Genomic DNA, 14,504 nt, shown 5'->3' with positions numbered 1-14,504 from the left:
AAGATTTTATCTTCTTTAGGAAACTCTTGGTATGTCTTGTACTTTCTGAAGGCATATCTTTGACTTTGCTGTCTTGGCCGCACCCTTTCTCTGGTTAATTGCGCTCATAAGGAATTGCTCCCTGTCACAACTGGAGAACAGACCGTACACAGACAGCATGCAGCCTGCTACCATCGGCCCCTGGAGGCCCTCAAGACGGCCTGGTCGTCCCGAAGGCCACACCAACAAACACAAGTGCACACATAGATACGAAAGCATTTTTACCTCATTTAACCCTACTTACTGTAGGGTTTACTTTCTAAGTTATATTCGTATAGCACACATAATCGCCTTAATTTCTTTTTTGCTCACTCTCGCTCTCTCTATGTGTGTGTGTGTGTCTACAGATGTACACATACACAAGACGGGGCCACCAGGGGCCAATGGAAAACTGTGCATTGATATTGTAGCTAACAGGCAGTTTTGGGAATTGCTGGTCCCAGGATTAGAGGGTGGGGGTGGTAAGATAGAGTAACGAAGCCTGACTGGGAATTCTCATAATATGTGGCATTGGGACATGGGGACCAATGTATTGTAACCTGACTGAGAAAACACACTTCATTATGTGTCTATGTGCTAAGAGAAGAGGTTATTAATGTTGTAGACAACAACAGGGCTCCTGACCTAGTGTGTCTGCTGCAATAGGAGACAAATGCCATGATACATGGTGACAGAACTGTAGAACAAAAAGAAAATATATGTTTCCACTTGCATCAAGTCAAGGTATGATGCAAACATGTAGAAGTTGTTTAGCTAATAAACCAACACTAATTACTTATTCGTGCTCTAGCTTAGGGGTTTTCAACTTTTAATACATTAATTAATACATACATTCATACACACAATTCCTTATCATAGTTTCTTCATTTAATTTAAAACACATATTAGGGTATTTTTAGAGTTGATTTTTTTAAAATTAAAATAACAGATTTCATTTTTTTTTTTTACTTTTTGTTATATGGAGATCAATAAAAATGTCTTCATATATTTAATAAATGACTTTTATGTATAGATCCTATAGTTGTATCTTTGTCACAGATTCAGACGTTCAATATCTAACTATAATCATTTAAATAAAGAGTAAAATAAACAAACCACTTCAATATTTATTGTGTAAAAGTAATTCATCCATTTTTTCAACAATAAATTATAATGGTCCCATAGTGTTTTCATACATACAAACATTTCTGATCCTAATGTTTTTGTTTCTAATAGAAAATAAAGAAAAATCAAGGTAAATCACTTGTGAGCAGAGTTAGTTCCAAATAAGCTATAATTTTGTCAAAATTCTGAATTTTTCTTTAGAAAAAAATAAAAAATAAAATTAAAATTTTTATAATATAAAAATATGAAAGAGCATTTTTCAAAAATGTTAAAAAATATAATTTCCATCACTGTTATTTCCATAATTTTTGTGTTTAAATAATACATCATTTGAGATGAGGTTGAAATGACACTGTAAAGGGACTTTTCAGTACTTTGTTGTTAAAAAAATCTTAAACCAACCGTAGATGGTGTGCTATTAAGATGGTCTCCCAGCCTGTCAAACTGAAAACCAGCTTAGGGTATAGTTTAACTTGTTTTTTTCGTCTAAAAAAACTGTATGAAGTTTAGTAATGACATTGGCTACTGCACTTGGCTCAGTGTGATTAAATGATGCAGAGCGACGCTGATATAATGTGTATGTGCTTTTATAGTGAAAAAAGCATTTTTTTCTGAACCTCATGGGTAAGAGGGTACTTTGGCACATTTGGCACAGGATGGTACAGTCAGTGTGCTGCTGAAACGCATATGTTACAGCTGAGGGTGACTCGGTGTGTGTACGTATCAGGGAATGTGGTGATCTCAATAAGATATGTGTGTGTATGTGCGTGTTGTGTATCAGGGCATGTGGTTTCCTCAGTAAGGGGTCTTGCGAGTCCTTCAGTCGGACAGCTGGAGGGCCAATCTGTCCTCTCGCTTGCCCAGCGATGGAAGGGCAGATAAGCGGCCACTACGGACCCGACCGTTACCCCTCTGCCCCAACACACACGCACACACCCACACCGGGAGCCCAGGAGCAGCCCGCAGCCGGGGGCTGACAGCTCGACACAGCCGGCTCAGCATGGGGTCTGCGAGGGGAGGGGAGGAGAGACCTGAGGGAGGGGCCGGAGGTCTGGAGGTGGCCGTTATTGCAGCCAAAGCCAGGCTCACTGCCAACATAGACAGAGAGAGAAAGCAAGAAAGAGCGACAGAGGAAGAGAGAAACAGAAAACACAGTGTCTAGATATACCAGCTAAGTGTTAAAAAGCACTCGTGCATCTGTAACTTTGCTGTTGCATCTCTCCTCTCTCTTTTTGGACAAGAAAATGAATAAGAATGTGAAAATGAGTGTTGGTGGAAGAAATAAAAGTTGACATGACATTCAGCACTAGTCTGGATAGATCCTGCATGTCTCCTGCCATCACAAACTGAGCTAATTCAGGTCTACAGAGGTGTGGGATGTGATTGGTTGTATTTTTTCCTGAAAAACGTTTACAGGACAGCAGCAAATTTTCATTGTATATGCTGAACATGTCAAAAACTAACCAGGGCTTCAGGGAAAAATGCCATTGAAGTGATAAAAAATGCCCCATAAATTTAAAATGATGGCAAAATATAATTTTTTCCAGTTATCTAACATAAGATTAATAATATTCTAATATAGAAATATTTAGTTATATAGATTAAGTACCTATATAACTACGGATGTCTGTCAGAGTTACTATATCTGTAATTGCTGTATTGTGGAGCTGATTTAAAGTGTTTTTGATTAAACAACAACAACAACAAAATTCTGCTCTGAACACTGAACATGAATAAAACACTCCCAACAACTCCAAAACTTATGTCAAGATGATGCAGATAGAAATAAGAAGGTATCTAATCGTAGGGACCAGTCAATTGTGCCTAAATTGTATTAATAAAATACATCTTATTGCAAATCCATCCACTTTTTGTATTTGACATTGATTTTATTTAATTTTAACAGTCATAATTGTTCTGACTAAGAATTTATTACAGGTAATTATGTGTGTGTGTGTGTGTGTGTGTGTGTGTGTGTGTGTGTGGTTATTAATTTGTCTACAGTGAAAACAAGAGAAATAAAATACTATTCCATCTTTAAGGGTATAGAATATAAAATAAAGTCTTTTCTGGGAATTATAATTATTAGAATTTCAATATGAGGACACGTATTTGAGGTTATACCCATGGAGCAGCTAACTGGCTTGACGTCTTTACCCACAGTCCTTTGCACCACAGGTTGAATATACAGCCCCACTCACCTTAAAACTCTAACTGTGTCCTTGTCACAGCCTTACTTAACCAGACAAATCTTTCATGGTTGCTCATGGTAGTGTATGTATGTGTGTGTGTGTGTGTGTGTGTGTGTGTGTGTGTTTTTGTGCGTCCATACTGTCTTTCAACTTATGATCTTCTCTGACTTGTCTTGAACGGTGACTGACATACATTGGTATGATGCCAAAGGTTTGTGCGTGTTGTGTAAATGCATCTAGCTTCTCTTGGAGGGCATGAACATGATTTCAGAAAGAAGCTGGCACCATCTGTCTGTGGGACCTATGATGCTATGGCATGGTGGCAGGACGTCCCGAAACGCCATCCACATACACGCACAAACTGGGTTAAATGGGCAACACACAGATGTCTGTCAGAGTTTGGGGTTCTTAATTGGATACATAACACAAACATTGACCATGATGTTCTGAGGGCTGAGAGGAGACGATAAAGTCATGAATGAAACTTTAGTCAATGTTTCCTAATGACAATGTTTGGTAAGAGAAGAAACAAGGCTACAAGACAAAAAATGTTATGTATAGTCATAGTCATAATGAGAGGGTTTACACTATGACAGGCTTCTTTGACTTACAAATACCATGCAATACTACAGTATCACAGTACCATGCTACTACCAACTGATCATAGCAGGCACTGGGGCTAGCTGTCACATGGGGAAGTTGTCACAAGGACTATATCTGTAAAGGTTTAATCAAGTCTAATTGCTTAAATATTAGTTTCTTGCAGTGGTTTTTATTTAAAACCTAGGTCTTAAAAGTGTTGATGTGTTAAATTGTATAAAATTAGTTATATGTCATAAAATGATAATGTATCATTTAAAATATTTTTGGGTGAAAAAGAAATGATGTGGCAACTAGCTTCAGTCTGAAATGTAAATTAGCATATTAATCTACTGTGGTATATGGTATATACAAAAAAAAATATATATATATATATATATATATATATATATATACATAGAATAATATATATACATACTTTTTTTTTTTTTTTTTTTTTTTGAGTAACAGAAAAAAAAACGTTTGGCAACATTTGGGACCCTGTGTGTGAAAAGTATTAATATCTGTTGCAATGTCGCCATCTGTCTAATAGTGTGAGAAATAATAAATTCCGGTTTTGGGCGCCATCTGTCGGATAGTAAGCGTCTCAGTGTCGATCGATGTTTCTGTGTTTATTACATTTGTCTGATACTGACTGTTTTGTTTCGCTGCAGAGGCGGCAGATGGAGTCATATGTTTGGTTTCTCTAGTTTGTGCAGTTACTGATAATTAATAAATGGAAAAAAAGAAATTCAATATCAATTTGGACGACTCGGCGTTCACAAAGGAAAGAAGTCCGGTGGGTTTTGTTTCATTGCCATTATTATTATGTTGCTATGGTGTGTTGTAGCAGTTACTAGCGTCTTAGTTGGAGGTTCAAACAAGGTTCATCGGTTCAGGTTCATACATAAACTATCACCACTGATATTAAGCCAGGGGGACTGAACCTAAAATTCATTTACTGTAAATCACTAAACAGCGTCCATTAGCTCTGGTCACATGGCAGTAAAGGTTAAAAGTTAACTGAGGTTCGTCACCCTTACAGACTAAATCAATAAAAACACATGCACGATCTACCAACTTGATGAGCTACTTTCACACTTTATGCAAGTTTGCCCATAACAAGGTGTTAATGACTCATGTTGCCCACCGCAAGGTTACAAATCCCACTCTTGATCAGTAAGTGCAACACTGAAGAAGACACTTACCAGAACTTAAAAAAAAAAAAAAAGATTTTACAACAATCTAGATTCATATGGCAGTTCACTCAAAAATGACAATTCTATTATCATTTACTCACCACCATGTTTATCCATTCCAAACCCATATAACCTTTTTCCTCTGGATCATGGAAGATCTTCGCATTACGGAGGCCCTAAGAGGCCAGGCATTTATTGTTTAAAACGTTTTTCCTCTCGTTTTTTAACGTATTTTTCCCATGAGAGAGAGAGAGAGAACACAAACATCATTCTCTGAGCCATGACCAGATAACCAGATAAAATCCCCTAAACACACTTTTTGATATTATCTTGATAGGATGTTTTTTTTCTTTACAAATCATATATATTATTTTATATCAAGCATGTTCTTCACTTACACTGTTGTCTCCTTATGGAACAAGTAGTAGGCAACAGTAACTTGTGGAAATTTAAATGATTAACATTGTTCTTTGTGGTGGAAATGGTGCCATAACTGTGGGGTCATCTTAATTTTTCAAAAATGGATAAAAAAATAATTTTCTCAAAAATGGTTTTATTTCAGTATTTGTTTGGATCACCATAGTTCTACAGATGATGTAGTTCTACATTTCTTACACATTTTTAAAAATACTTTAAAACTTGATGTTTTATAATGAATTTTCATAATCTCACTAGAACATCAGAGTTTTTGACAAGGTTAAAAAAAATCTATAAATAAAAGGAAGTTGTTGTTGCCTTGCCCAAGATTCTGTTTTTTAATGACTGTTTTAATGTAATCTTTAAATGACAAAAATATAAATTGCAAGAGATGAATAAAGTAAAAAATGCTGCAGAAATGTATATAGCCCCTTTAAGAATAAATTGAATAATTCAAATGGCAGTGTCACTGAAATAATGCACCTAACCTGGTTCCTTTTATTCACACAGGTGGCATCGTTGTTTAAAGCCAAAGATGGTCAAGTAGAAGCCTCATCTGTCCCAGCTTCTGGCCAACCACTTTCCTATGCAGAGTTTGTTGTTCAGAGCAAAAACAGGGTGCTTCAGGGAGCAGCCCATGGACCAGAGAAACAAATATCTCCTGCCCAAAGTAGGAACGATGCTGCAGGACAAAGCAGTGTAAACACAGCTGGAAGCGGCTCAGTTAGTACGTCATTCACAGACTCAGGGAATAAACCCGAGACTGAACAGCAAGGACCAGCAGAGGTGCCAACAGATCAGACAAAAGAGGAAGGTCAGAGTTTGGAGAGTTGTATCATTCCTCCTCATCTCTTAGGATCTGGGAACAGTATTATTGTCAGTCCTCGACAGGTCTGTATAACGTATTTCAAAATTGTTTCCCCTCTTTTACTCATAAAGAATTGTATAGTACTTCTGAGAAATGCTCTGGTGTCAAGTAGCAGAAATAATAAATCGACCTCATGCATCCATGTGGATAGGTGTCAGTATTAGTCCATTAGGAAGAAGAAAAACCATCCAGACATAAACTACCATTCAAAAGCTTGGGGTTGGTAAAATGTTTTAAAGGTGCCCTAGATTCAAAAATTGAATTTACCTTGGCATAGTTAAATAACAAGTGTTCAGTACATGGAAAAGACATACAGTGAGTCTCAAACCCCATTGTTTCCTCCTTCTTATATAAATCTCATTTGTTTAAACGACCTCTGAAGAACAGGCGAATCTCAACATAACACCGACTGTTACGTAACAGTCGGGGTGTACGCCCCAATATTTGCATAATGCCAGCCCATGTTCAAGGGATTACACAAGCCAGTATTAACGTCTGGAGCTGCACACAGCCGAATCATCAGACTAGGTAAGCAAGAATAACAGCGAAAAATGGCAGATGGAGCAATAATAAGTGACATAATCCATGATAGCATGATATTTTTACTGATATTTGTAAATTGTCTTTCTAAATGTTTTGTTAGCATGTTGCTAATGTACTGTTAAATGTGGTTAAAGTTACCATCGTTTATTACTGTATTCACGGAGACAAGAGCCGTCGCTATTTTCATTTTTTAAACACTTGCAGTCTGTATAATTCATAAACACAACTTCATTCTTTATAAATCTCTCCAACAGTGTAGCATTAGCCGTTAGCCACGGAGGACAGCCTCAAATTCACTCAGAATAAAACGTTAACATCCAAATAAATACTTTACTCACATAATTCGAAGCATGCATGACGAACATATTGTAAATATCCATTTGAGGGTTATATTAGCTGTGTGAACTTTGTAAATGCGCTGTAATATAGTCGAGAGCTCGTGTGGCAGGGAGGGGGCGGCGCCGAGTGTAAATCAGTGCATTGTTAATGATGCCCCAAAATAGGCAGTTAAAAAAATTAATTTAAAAAAATCTATGGGGTATTTTGAGCTGAAACTTCACAGACACATTCAGGAGACACCTTAGACTTATATTACATCTTGTGAAAAAGCATTCTTGGGCACCTTTAATGTTTTTGAAAGAAGTCTCTAATGCTCATCAAGGCTGCATTTATTTGATCAAAAATATAGTAAAAGCAGTTATATTGTGAGAGACACAAAAACATTGAGCAGCACAGCTGTTTTTTTAACATTAATAATAAGAAGAAATGTTTCTTGAGCACCAAATCAGCATATTAGAATGATTTCTGAAGATCATGTGACACGGAAGACTGGAGTAGTGATGCGGAAAAATCAGCTTTGCGTCACAGAAATGAATTACATTTTAAAATACATTAAAATAGATAAGAGTTATTTTAAATTGTTATAATATTTCACAATATTATGGTTTTTGCTGTATTTTTGATTAAATAAATGCAGCCTTGGTGAGCATTAGAGAATTCTTTCCGAAACATAAAAAAATCTTACAGACCCCAAACTTTTAAACAGTAGTGTAAATCAAATCTTACTGAATGCAACTTTTACTTGGTTTCCACTATATAACAATTAAATATAGAACTTGATTATATTGTTATGTTTTTATCTGTATACAGAGAGGCAACCCTATCCTAAAGTTTGTGAGAAATGTTCCTTGGGAGTTCGGAGAAGTGGTGCCAGACTATGTTTTGGGGCGGACAACGTGTGCTCTTTTTCTCAGGTTGGTTTGTGGGTATTTGTACAGTACCAGTGAGAAGATGAATTACACCTGCTTGAAAATCTAATTATTTCTAATATTACAGTACGTCTGTCTTGAAATAAATTTAAATTACAGTCAAAGTACTTTTTTCAAAATAGGAATGTACACATTGAAAAGCTAGAAGCTTCAGTAGGGCTGGGCGATATATCGCATGCGATTTTCACGCGCATTTCGTCAGTAAAGCCGGTTCCCAGATTACCGCTAAATCGCCATCACCTGCTTTCAAATGGAGCGGCATTTAATAGACAGAGCCGTAATTCACTGACAAGCTATGCAATATCGCGTTCATAATCGCAGATGAATCGCCTTCGATAATGAACGCGATATCGCGTAGCTTGTCAGTGATCTACGGCTGATGGAGATAAATATGGAAGCAGTGCTGTCACTGTTTGCAATGTGCACATTTGAGGCCAATTGCAAACTTCTTGTTGGATTTTAATGCACTGAAAGAATATTAAACATGTACGTGCACTTCAAACTCATTTTGTAAGTGTTATGTGAGAATGGAAGCCTCTCAGTTAGTCAGGTGTGAAACCACATCCTTCTCCAGAATCTCCACCTCTCTTTGCAAAGCAAATTAGTGAGAATTCAAAGAAGGAAACATGTTGTGGGTGACTGTGATGACTGGTACGACAATACAGACTAGACAATGTAGAATCAGCTGAGAAATGTTAATTAACAAAAGCATTTTGTAATTGGATTTAGAATATTACGTATATGTAAAGAAGATGATTTTTGTGTTTAATATATGAATAATTGCAATCCCTTTTTCTGAATTACAAATGCCAAATTGAAATAATTGTTTTTTAATAGTATTTATATTCAACAAACATATATCAGTACTGTATGGGATGTTTTAGTTTCTCTTTTTCTCTCTCTCTCAGTGTGCGTTACCATAATCTGAACCCAAACTACATCCATGAGCGTCTGAAACAGCTGGGACAGAGTTTCACACTCAGAGTGTTGCTCGTCCAAGTCGACGTGGTGAGTTTGTCTGTTTTACTCACAATCACATTTCCTTGTCCTTTCTGTAATATATTGTGTTATTTAAATCTGAATTAAATGCTAAATAAAGCAATGATTGGTTTTAAAAAAGCCTATTAGTGCCTGTTTTTGAAGTTTTAATTCAGTTAAAGACTGTTGATGTTGATGTCTCATTTCTCTCTTCCTCGTTTATCAGAAAGACCCTCATCATGCACTGAAAGAGCTTGCTAGAATATGCATCATGGCTGACTGTACCCTCATTTTGGCCTGGAGGTAGGGGGATGGTGCTAAATAATCAAGCTAGGGGGAATTCCCTTAGAGGCTTGTGTAAATATAAGGTGTTAACGTTCCTGTTAGTTTTTAGTGCTTTAATTTAATTCCTTTAACTAAACTACCTGTTTGTATGTGTAAGTCCTGAGGAAGCAGGTCGTTACCTTGAGACATATAAATCATACGAGAAGAAACCTGCAGATCTTCTGAAAGAACAAGTGGAGAAAAATTACCTGTCCCAGGTTAGAGCCCACAAATCTATTAACACATCTGAAATGATTATGTGTGGTTCATTTAATCAAACACTGATGCCATCATTCCTATAAAAACACTCTTGGTCAGTTTTCATAAATAAATAAATTATTTTTATTTCACAGGTTACAGATTGTTTAACCACAGTAAAGTCTGTCAATAAGACAGATGCCATGACTCTGCTGTCTACTTTTTCTGTAAGAAGCACTTTTCCTTTATATGATGCACATCTTTTTACTCTTATTACTTACACTACCATTTAAAAGATTATTATTTTCTTAAAGAAATTATTAGAAAAGATGCACAAAATTGATTGAAAGTGACTGTTTTTCATTGTTAAACATTTATATTTCAAATAAATACTGTTCCTTGAAAATAATGTTTCATGGTTTCCCCAAAAATATTAAGCAGCACAACTATTTTTAGCATTGATAATAATAAGAAATGTTTCTTGAGCAGCAAATCAGCATATTAGAATAATTTCTGAAAGATCATGTGACACTGAAGACTGAAGTAATGGCTGCTGAAAATTCAGCTTAGAGATTTATTTCAAGAACATTAAAAAAATCTTACAGACCTCTTTTGAATCGTAGTGTATATAAAATTCTTTGCCTATTTTTAAATTAGTGATCATGAAATACTTTTACGTTGTTATGTTGATGGCATTTTATGTCTTCAGTCTTTGGAGGGCATCATTAAGGCTTCTAAGGAGGAACTAGTATTGTGCCCTGGACTCGGTCCACAGAAGGTGTGTAGAGACACTTTGATTTCATATTTTGAACTGTTGGCTTTATACATAGCATCATACTTTGATGCATACAAATTTTAACTATAAGTGCATTTGACTCTTTTAACCTATTCAAGAGTATGTGTCTTAATTGCCTTTCCTGATTGTGGTTCATTTAGGCAAGAAGGCTTTATGATATACTGCACCAACCCTTCGTAAAGACCAAGAAGAAGGAAAGCGGATAAATCCAAACTGCGTTTCACAAAATCACTGTGTCTTAGAACATATTCTTTGATCTATGATGATCTTGGCCTGTAAGTGGGGCATAAACAGCCTCTAAAAATCCAAAATGCAGTGGTTTATTTGTTAGTTTTGTTGTGTTTTTTTTATTTGTTTATTCATAAACAAATAAATTTTTGTTTATGAAAAATTTATTTAGTAGTAGCATTCAGGGATAATTGTATATTATGTTGTTATTTTAGAGTGGGAGGTGAGGTTCTGTTATAACCCCATCTTCTTGCAACTGGAACAAAACCTGTAGAAACCACCTGTCATATAAGAAAAAATGGATGGAAACATGTGGACCTACTCAAATAAGATTGGAAATAGAAATTAGACTATATGGGCAAACTGACTCAGAGTATGAATGTGTTTGTGGGCCAAAAGTTTATGGCCATCACAAATGTTACAAAAAATTTCATCATACTATCATTTGCTGTCATATCACAACTAAGCCAGTGGGAGGTTTTATACTGCAGTCAGTGATGAATAAGAATCTTCTTAAAGCTGCTTTAATGTGAATGTTAAACTGTTTGCATAGTCCTTAAAAAAATTCGGTCATCATTTACTCACCCTCAAGTTGTTCCAAATCTGTATGACTTTTCTGTGGAACATAAAAGAACATGGGGGATATATATATATATATATATATGAACTGAACTCAAAGATCTAAGATTTTTTCTGTGTACACAAAAGGCCTATTTCTCTCAAATATCGTTCACAAATTTGTCTAAATCTGTGTTAGTGAGCACTTCTCCTTTGTCGAGATAATCCATCCACCTCACAGGTATGGCATATCAAGATGCTGATTAGACAGCATGATTATTGCACAGGTGTGCCTTAGGCTGGCCACAATAAAAGGCCACTCTAAAATGTGCAGTTTTATCACACAGCACAATGCCACAGATGTCGCAAGTTTTGAGGGAGTGTGCAATTGGCATGCTGACTGCAAGAATGTCCACCAGAGCTGTTGCCCGTGAATTGAATGTTCATTTCTCTACCATAAGCCATCTCCAAAGGCGTTTCAGAGAATTTGACAGTACATCCAACCAGCCTCACAACCGCAGACCACGTGTAACCACATCAGCCCAGGACCTCCACATCCAGCATCTTCACTTCCAAGATCGTCTGAGACCAGCCACCTGGACAGCTGCTACAACAATCGGTGTATGGCATTGTGTGGGTGAGCGGTTTGCTCATGTCAGCGTTGTGGCCCATGGTGGCGATGGGGTTATGGTATGGGCAGGCGTATGTTATGGACAACGAACACAGGTGCATTTCATTGATGGCATTTTGAATGCACAGAGATACCGTGATGAGATCCTGAGGCCCATTGTTGTGCCATTCATCCACGACCATCACCTCATGTTGCAGCGTGATAATGCACGGCCCCATGTTGCAAGGATCTGTAGACAATTCCTGGAAGCTGAAAACATCCCAGTTCTTGCATGGCCAGCATACTCACCAGACATGTCACCCATTGAGCATGTTTGGGATGCTCTGGATCGGCGTATGACAGCGTGTTCCAGTTCCTGCCAATATCCAGCAACAGCCATTGAAGTGGAGTGGGCCAACATTCCACAGGCTACAATCAACAACCTGATCAACTCTATAAGAAGGAGATGTGTTGGCCTTTTTTGTGCCCAGCCTAAGGCACACCTGTGCAATAATCATGCTGTCTAATCAGCATCTTGATATGCCATACCTGTGAGGTGGATGGATTATCTCGACAAAGGAGAAGTGCTCACTAACACAGATTTAGACAGATTTGAGAGAAATAGGCCTTTTGTGTACATAGAAAAAGTCTTAGTTCTTTGAGTTCAGCTCATGAAAAATGGGGGCAAAAACAAAAGTGTTGCATTTATAATTTTGTTCAGTGTATATATATAATATGTTTTTTTTCCCCATATAATGGAAGTCAGTGATCACCAAAACTGCTTGGTTACCAACATTCTTCAAAATATCTTCTTTTGTCCTCTACAGAAAAAGTAATGTAAAACAGGTAAGGAAGGACATGAGGGTGAATAAATAATGACAGAACTTTCATTTTTTTCAGTGAAGTTCATGGTACTTTTTTTTTACCATTTTACCTGAGAAGTTACTGTGTTATTAATACATGCGTGCCAGAACTTTCCCCTACACCTTTCCGTTGTGTACTTTCATATGTGACAGTGTATATAGGCCAGAGAGTATATAGGCACCACTGAGGGTCAAATGCTGTTCCATTCCTGTATCATTCGTACATCATGCTGCTCAGTGTCTGTCTCCTGCTGTCTGTCTTCTCTCTGTCCGGTAAGACATTCACCTCTTACATCAATTAGACAGGTAGTTTTGGGAGTGAATATAATTTCTGTACGAATCCACATTTTTGTACCAATAGCTTTCACACAGTTTAAGTCATTGTAATATACAGTATTTAGAGAAATACATCAATAATACTAGGCTCATAACCATTTTACTTCTGTAATTTGACATATTTTCAAGTTAAACTGTACTGTACTCAAGTTTTAACTCTATACTTACCATGAGAACCTCTTGTGTCATTATCACAGGAGGGTTAGAAAGTGGTATTGTAGGAGGCAGAGAGGTTAAACCTCATTCCAGACCGTACATGGCATCTCTCCAGTATAGAAGACAACATAAGTGTGGAGGGATGCTGATTAAGGATGATTATGTCCTGACATCAGCCCACTGTTGGAAGTAAGTTTATGCATGCATACAGGTATAGCCTTAATAAACTGGGTAATATGTAGAATTCAAAAACAGTTGATTATATGATGAGGTCTTTTAGTCTTTACTTTGTTTTTATTGTTTGTAACAATGTACTGACATTTTACTTTCCACTAAAATAACCTCAACATTACATTTTTCTCACAGTAAGACCCCCGACTACTTATTAGAAGTCGTTCTGGGAGCTCACAATATCAGCCAGAATGAGCACAGCCAGCAGATAATCCAAGTAGAGAAGTACATCCCACATCCCAGTTATACGAACAATAACTTCACCTACGATATTATGCTATTAAAGGTATTCATGGTGCTTAAATTGTGCTTTTTTTCTGGGTGGATCTATTTTTGTATTCAGTTATTCACTGATTAATATGTTACAGTTGAAGACCAAAGCTGTACGGAATAAGTTTGTGGATGTTATTGATCTACCTAAGAACAATAAAAATATTCCCGCCCATGTGGAGTGCTCCATTGCTGGCTGGGGTATGACAAAACCCCCTCTGGGTCAAGCATCAAGTGTTCTGCGGGAAGTCAGCCTCAAATTGCAGTTCAGCTTTGAATGTAAAAAAAAGTGGCAGGAATATTTCAACTCTGAGAAAATGATCTGTAGTGTCTCAGATGGCAAAAGGGCTTTCTGTCAGGTACTGAAACGTCACTTTTGGTGTTCATATATAGTGGCAAATTCATATAGTGGCAGAATACATTTTGAGTATTACATCTCTTTCTTTCTAGGGTGATTCTGGCAGTCCTCTTATTTGCAACTCTAAACTTCAAGGAATGGCTGCATACACATATCCTTCTGACTGTACATCCAAGAAATATCCTGAGGTCTACATGAAAATATCTGCCTTCCTTCCGTGGATTAGGAAGCACATTAAGTGATTGAAACATCATCTTATACAAAGAACATGTATGCACCTAAATCATGTGAATAATTAGGAACCCTAATTTTTGGCTACTCCATGCTGCCATTTCCAGGTTTTGAGCTTCATAAAAATGGTCAAGAATAAATATTTTTTCTAACTTTTA

At 36.9% G+C, this 14,504-nt stretch overlaps 2 protein-coding genes and 1 long non-coding RNA gene across 4 annotated transcripts in view; 2 read left to right on the top strand and 1 right to left on the bottom strand.

The window, feature by feature from the left end:
* The window catches only part of LOC125270386, a 25,230-nt gene extending 19,600 nt beyond the window's left edge, over positions 1 to 5,630 (bottom strand). Inside the window, exon 1 of the long non-coding RNA XR_007185344.1 lies at positions 5,215 to 5,630. This is a non-coding gene — a long non-coding RNA (uncharacterized LOC125270386). The remainder of the gene's footprint in view (positions 1 to 5,214) is intronic.
* On the top strand, positions 4,549 to 13,034 carry ercc1 (excision repair cross-complementation group 1). 2 transcript variants are annotated; one of them, XR_007185342.1, is made up of 10 exons: positions 4,549 to 4,713; positions 6,041 to 6,421; positions 8,091 to 8,194; positions 9,118 to 9,217; positions 9,414 to 9,490; positions 9,630 to 9,729; positions 9,865 to 9,936; positions 10,419 to 10,487; positions 10,646 to 10,780; positions 12,918 to 13,034. XR_007185342.1 is itself a non-coding variant. In XM_048193898.1 (9 exons), the coding sequence occupies exons 1-9, from the start codon at positions 4,651 to 4,653 to the stop codon at positions 10,709 to 10,711; spliced, it is 1,032 nt and encodes a 343-aa protein (XP_048049855.1). In that variant the 5' UTR covers positions 4,549 to 4,650; the 3' UTR covers positions 10,712 to 10,900. The 2 variants fall into 2 exon arrangements, 1 of the variants encoding a protein (XP_048049855.1); XM_048193898.1 differs by lacking the exon at positions 12,918 to 13,034 and having other exon boundaries at positions 10,646 to 10,900.
* On the top strand, positions 12,918 to 14,504 carry LOC125270384 (granzyme B(G,H)-like). The gene is made up of 5 exons (XM_048193899.1): positions 12,918 to 13,037; positions 13,298 to 13,445; positions 13,623 to 13,773; positions 13,856 to 14,116; positions 14,208 to 14,504. Exons 1-5 carry the CDS (start codon positions 12,992 to 12,994, stop codon positions 14,355 to 14,357), a joined length of 756 nt encoding a protein of 251 aa, XP_048049856.1. The 5' UTR covers positions 12,918 to 12,991; the 3' UTR covers positions 14,358 to 14,504.

Source organism: Megalobrama amblycephala, linkage group LG6 (genome assembly GCF_018812025.1).
Source record: "Megalobrama amblycephala isolate DHTTF-2021 linkage group LG6, ASM1881202v1, whole genome shotgun sequence".
NCBI classification, from domain to species: domain Eukaryota; kingdom Metazoa; phylum Chordata; class Actinopteri; order Cypriniformes; family Xenocyprididae; genus Megalobrama; species Megalobrama amblycephala.
Note: the sequence above shows the minus strand (reverse complement) of the source record. Positions and strands in the feature narration are given on the sequence as shown.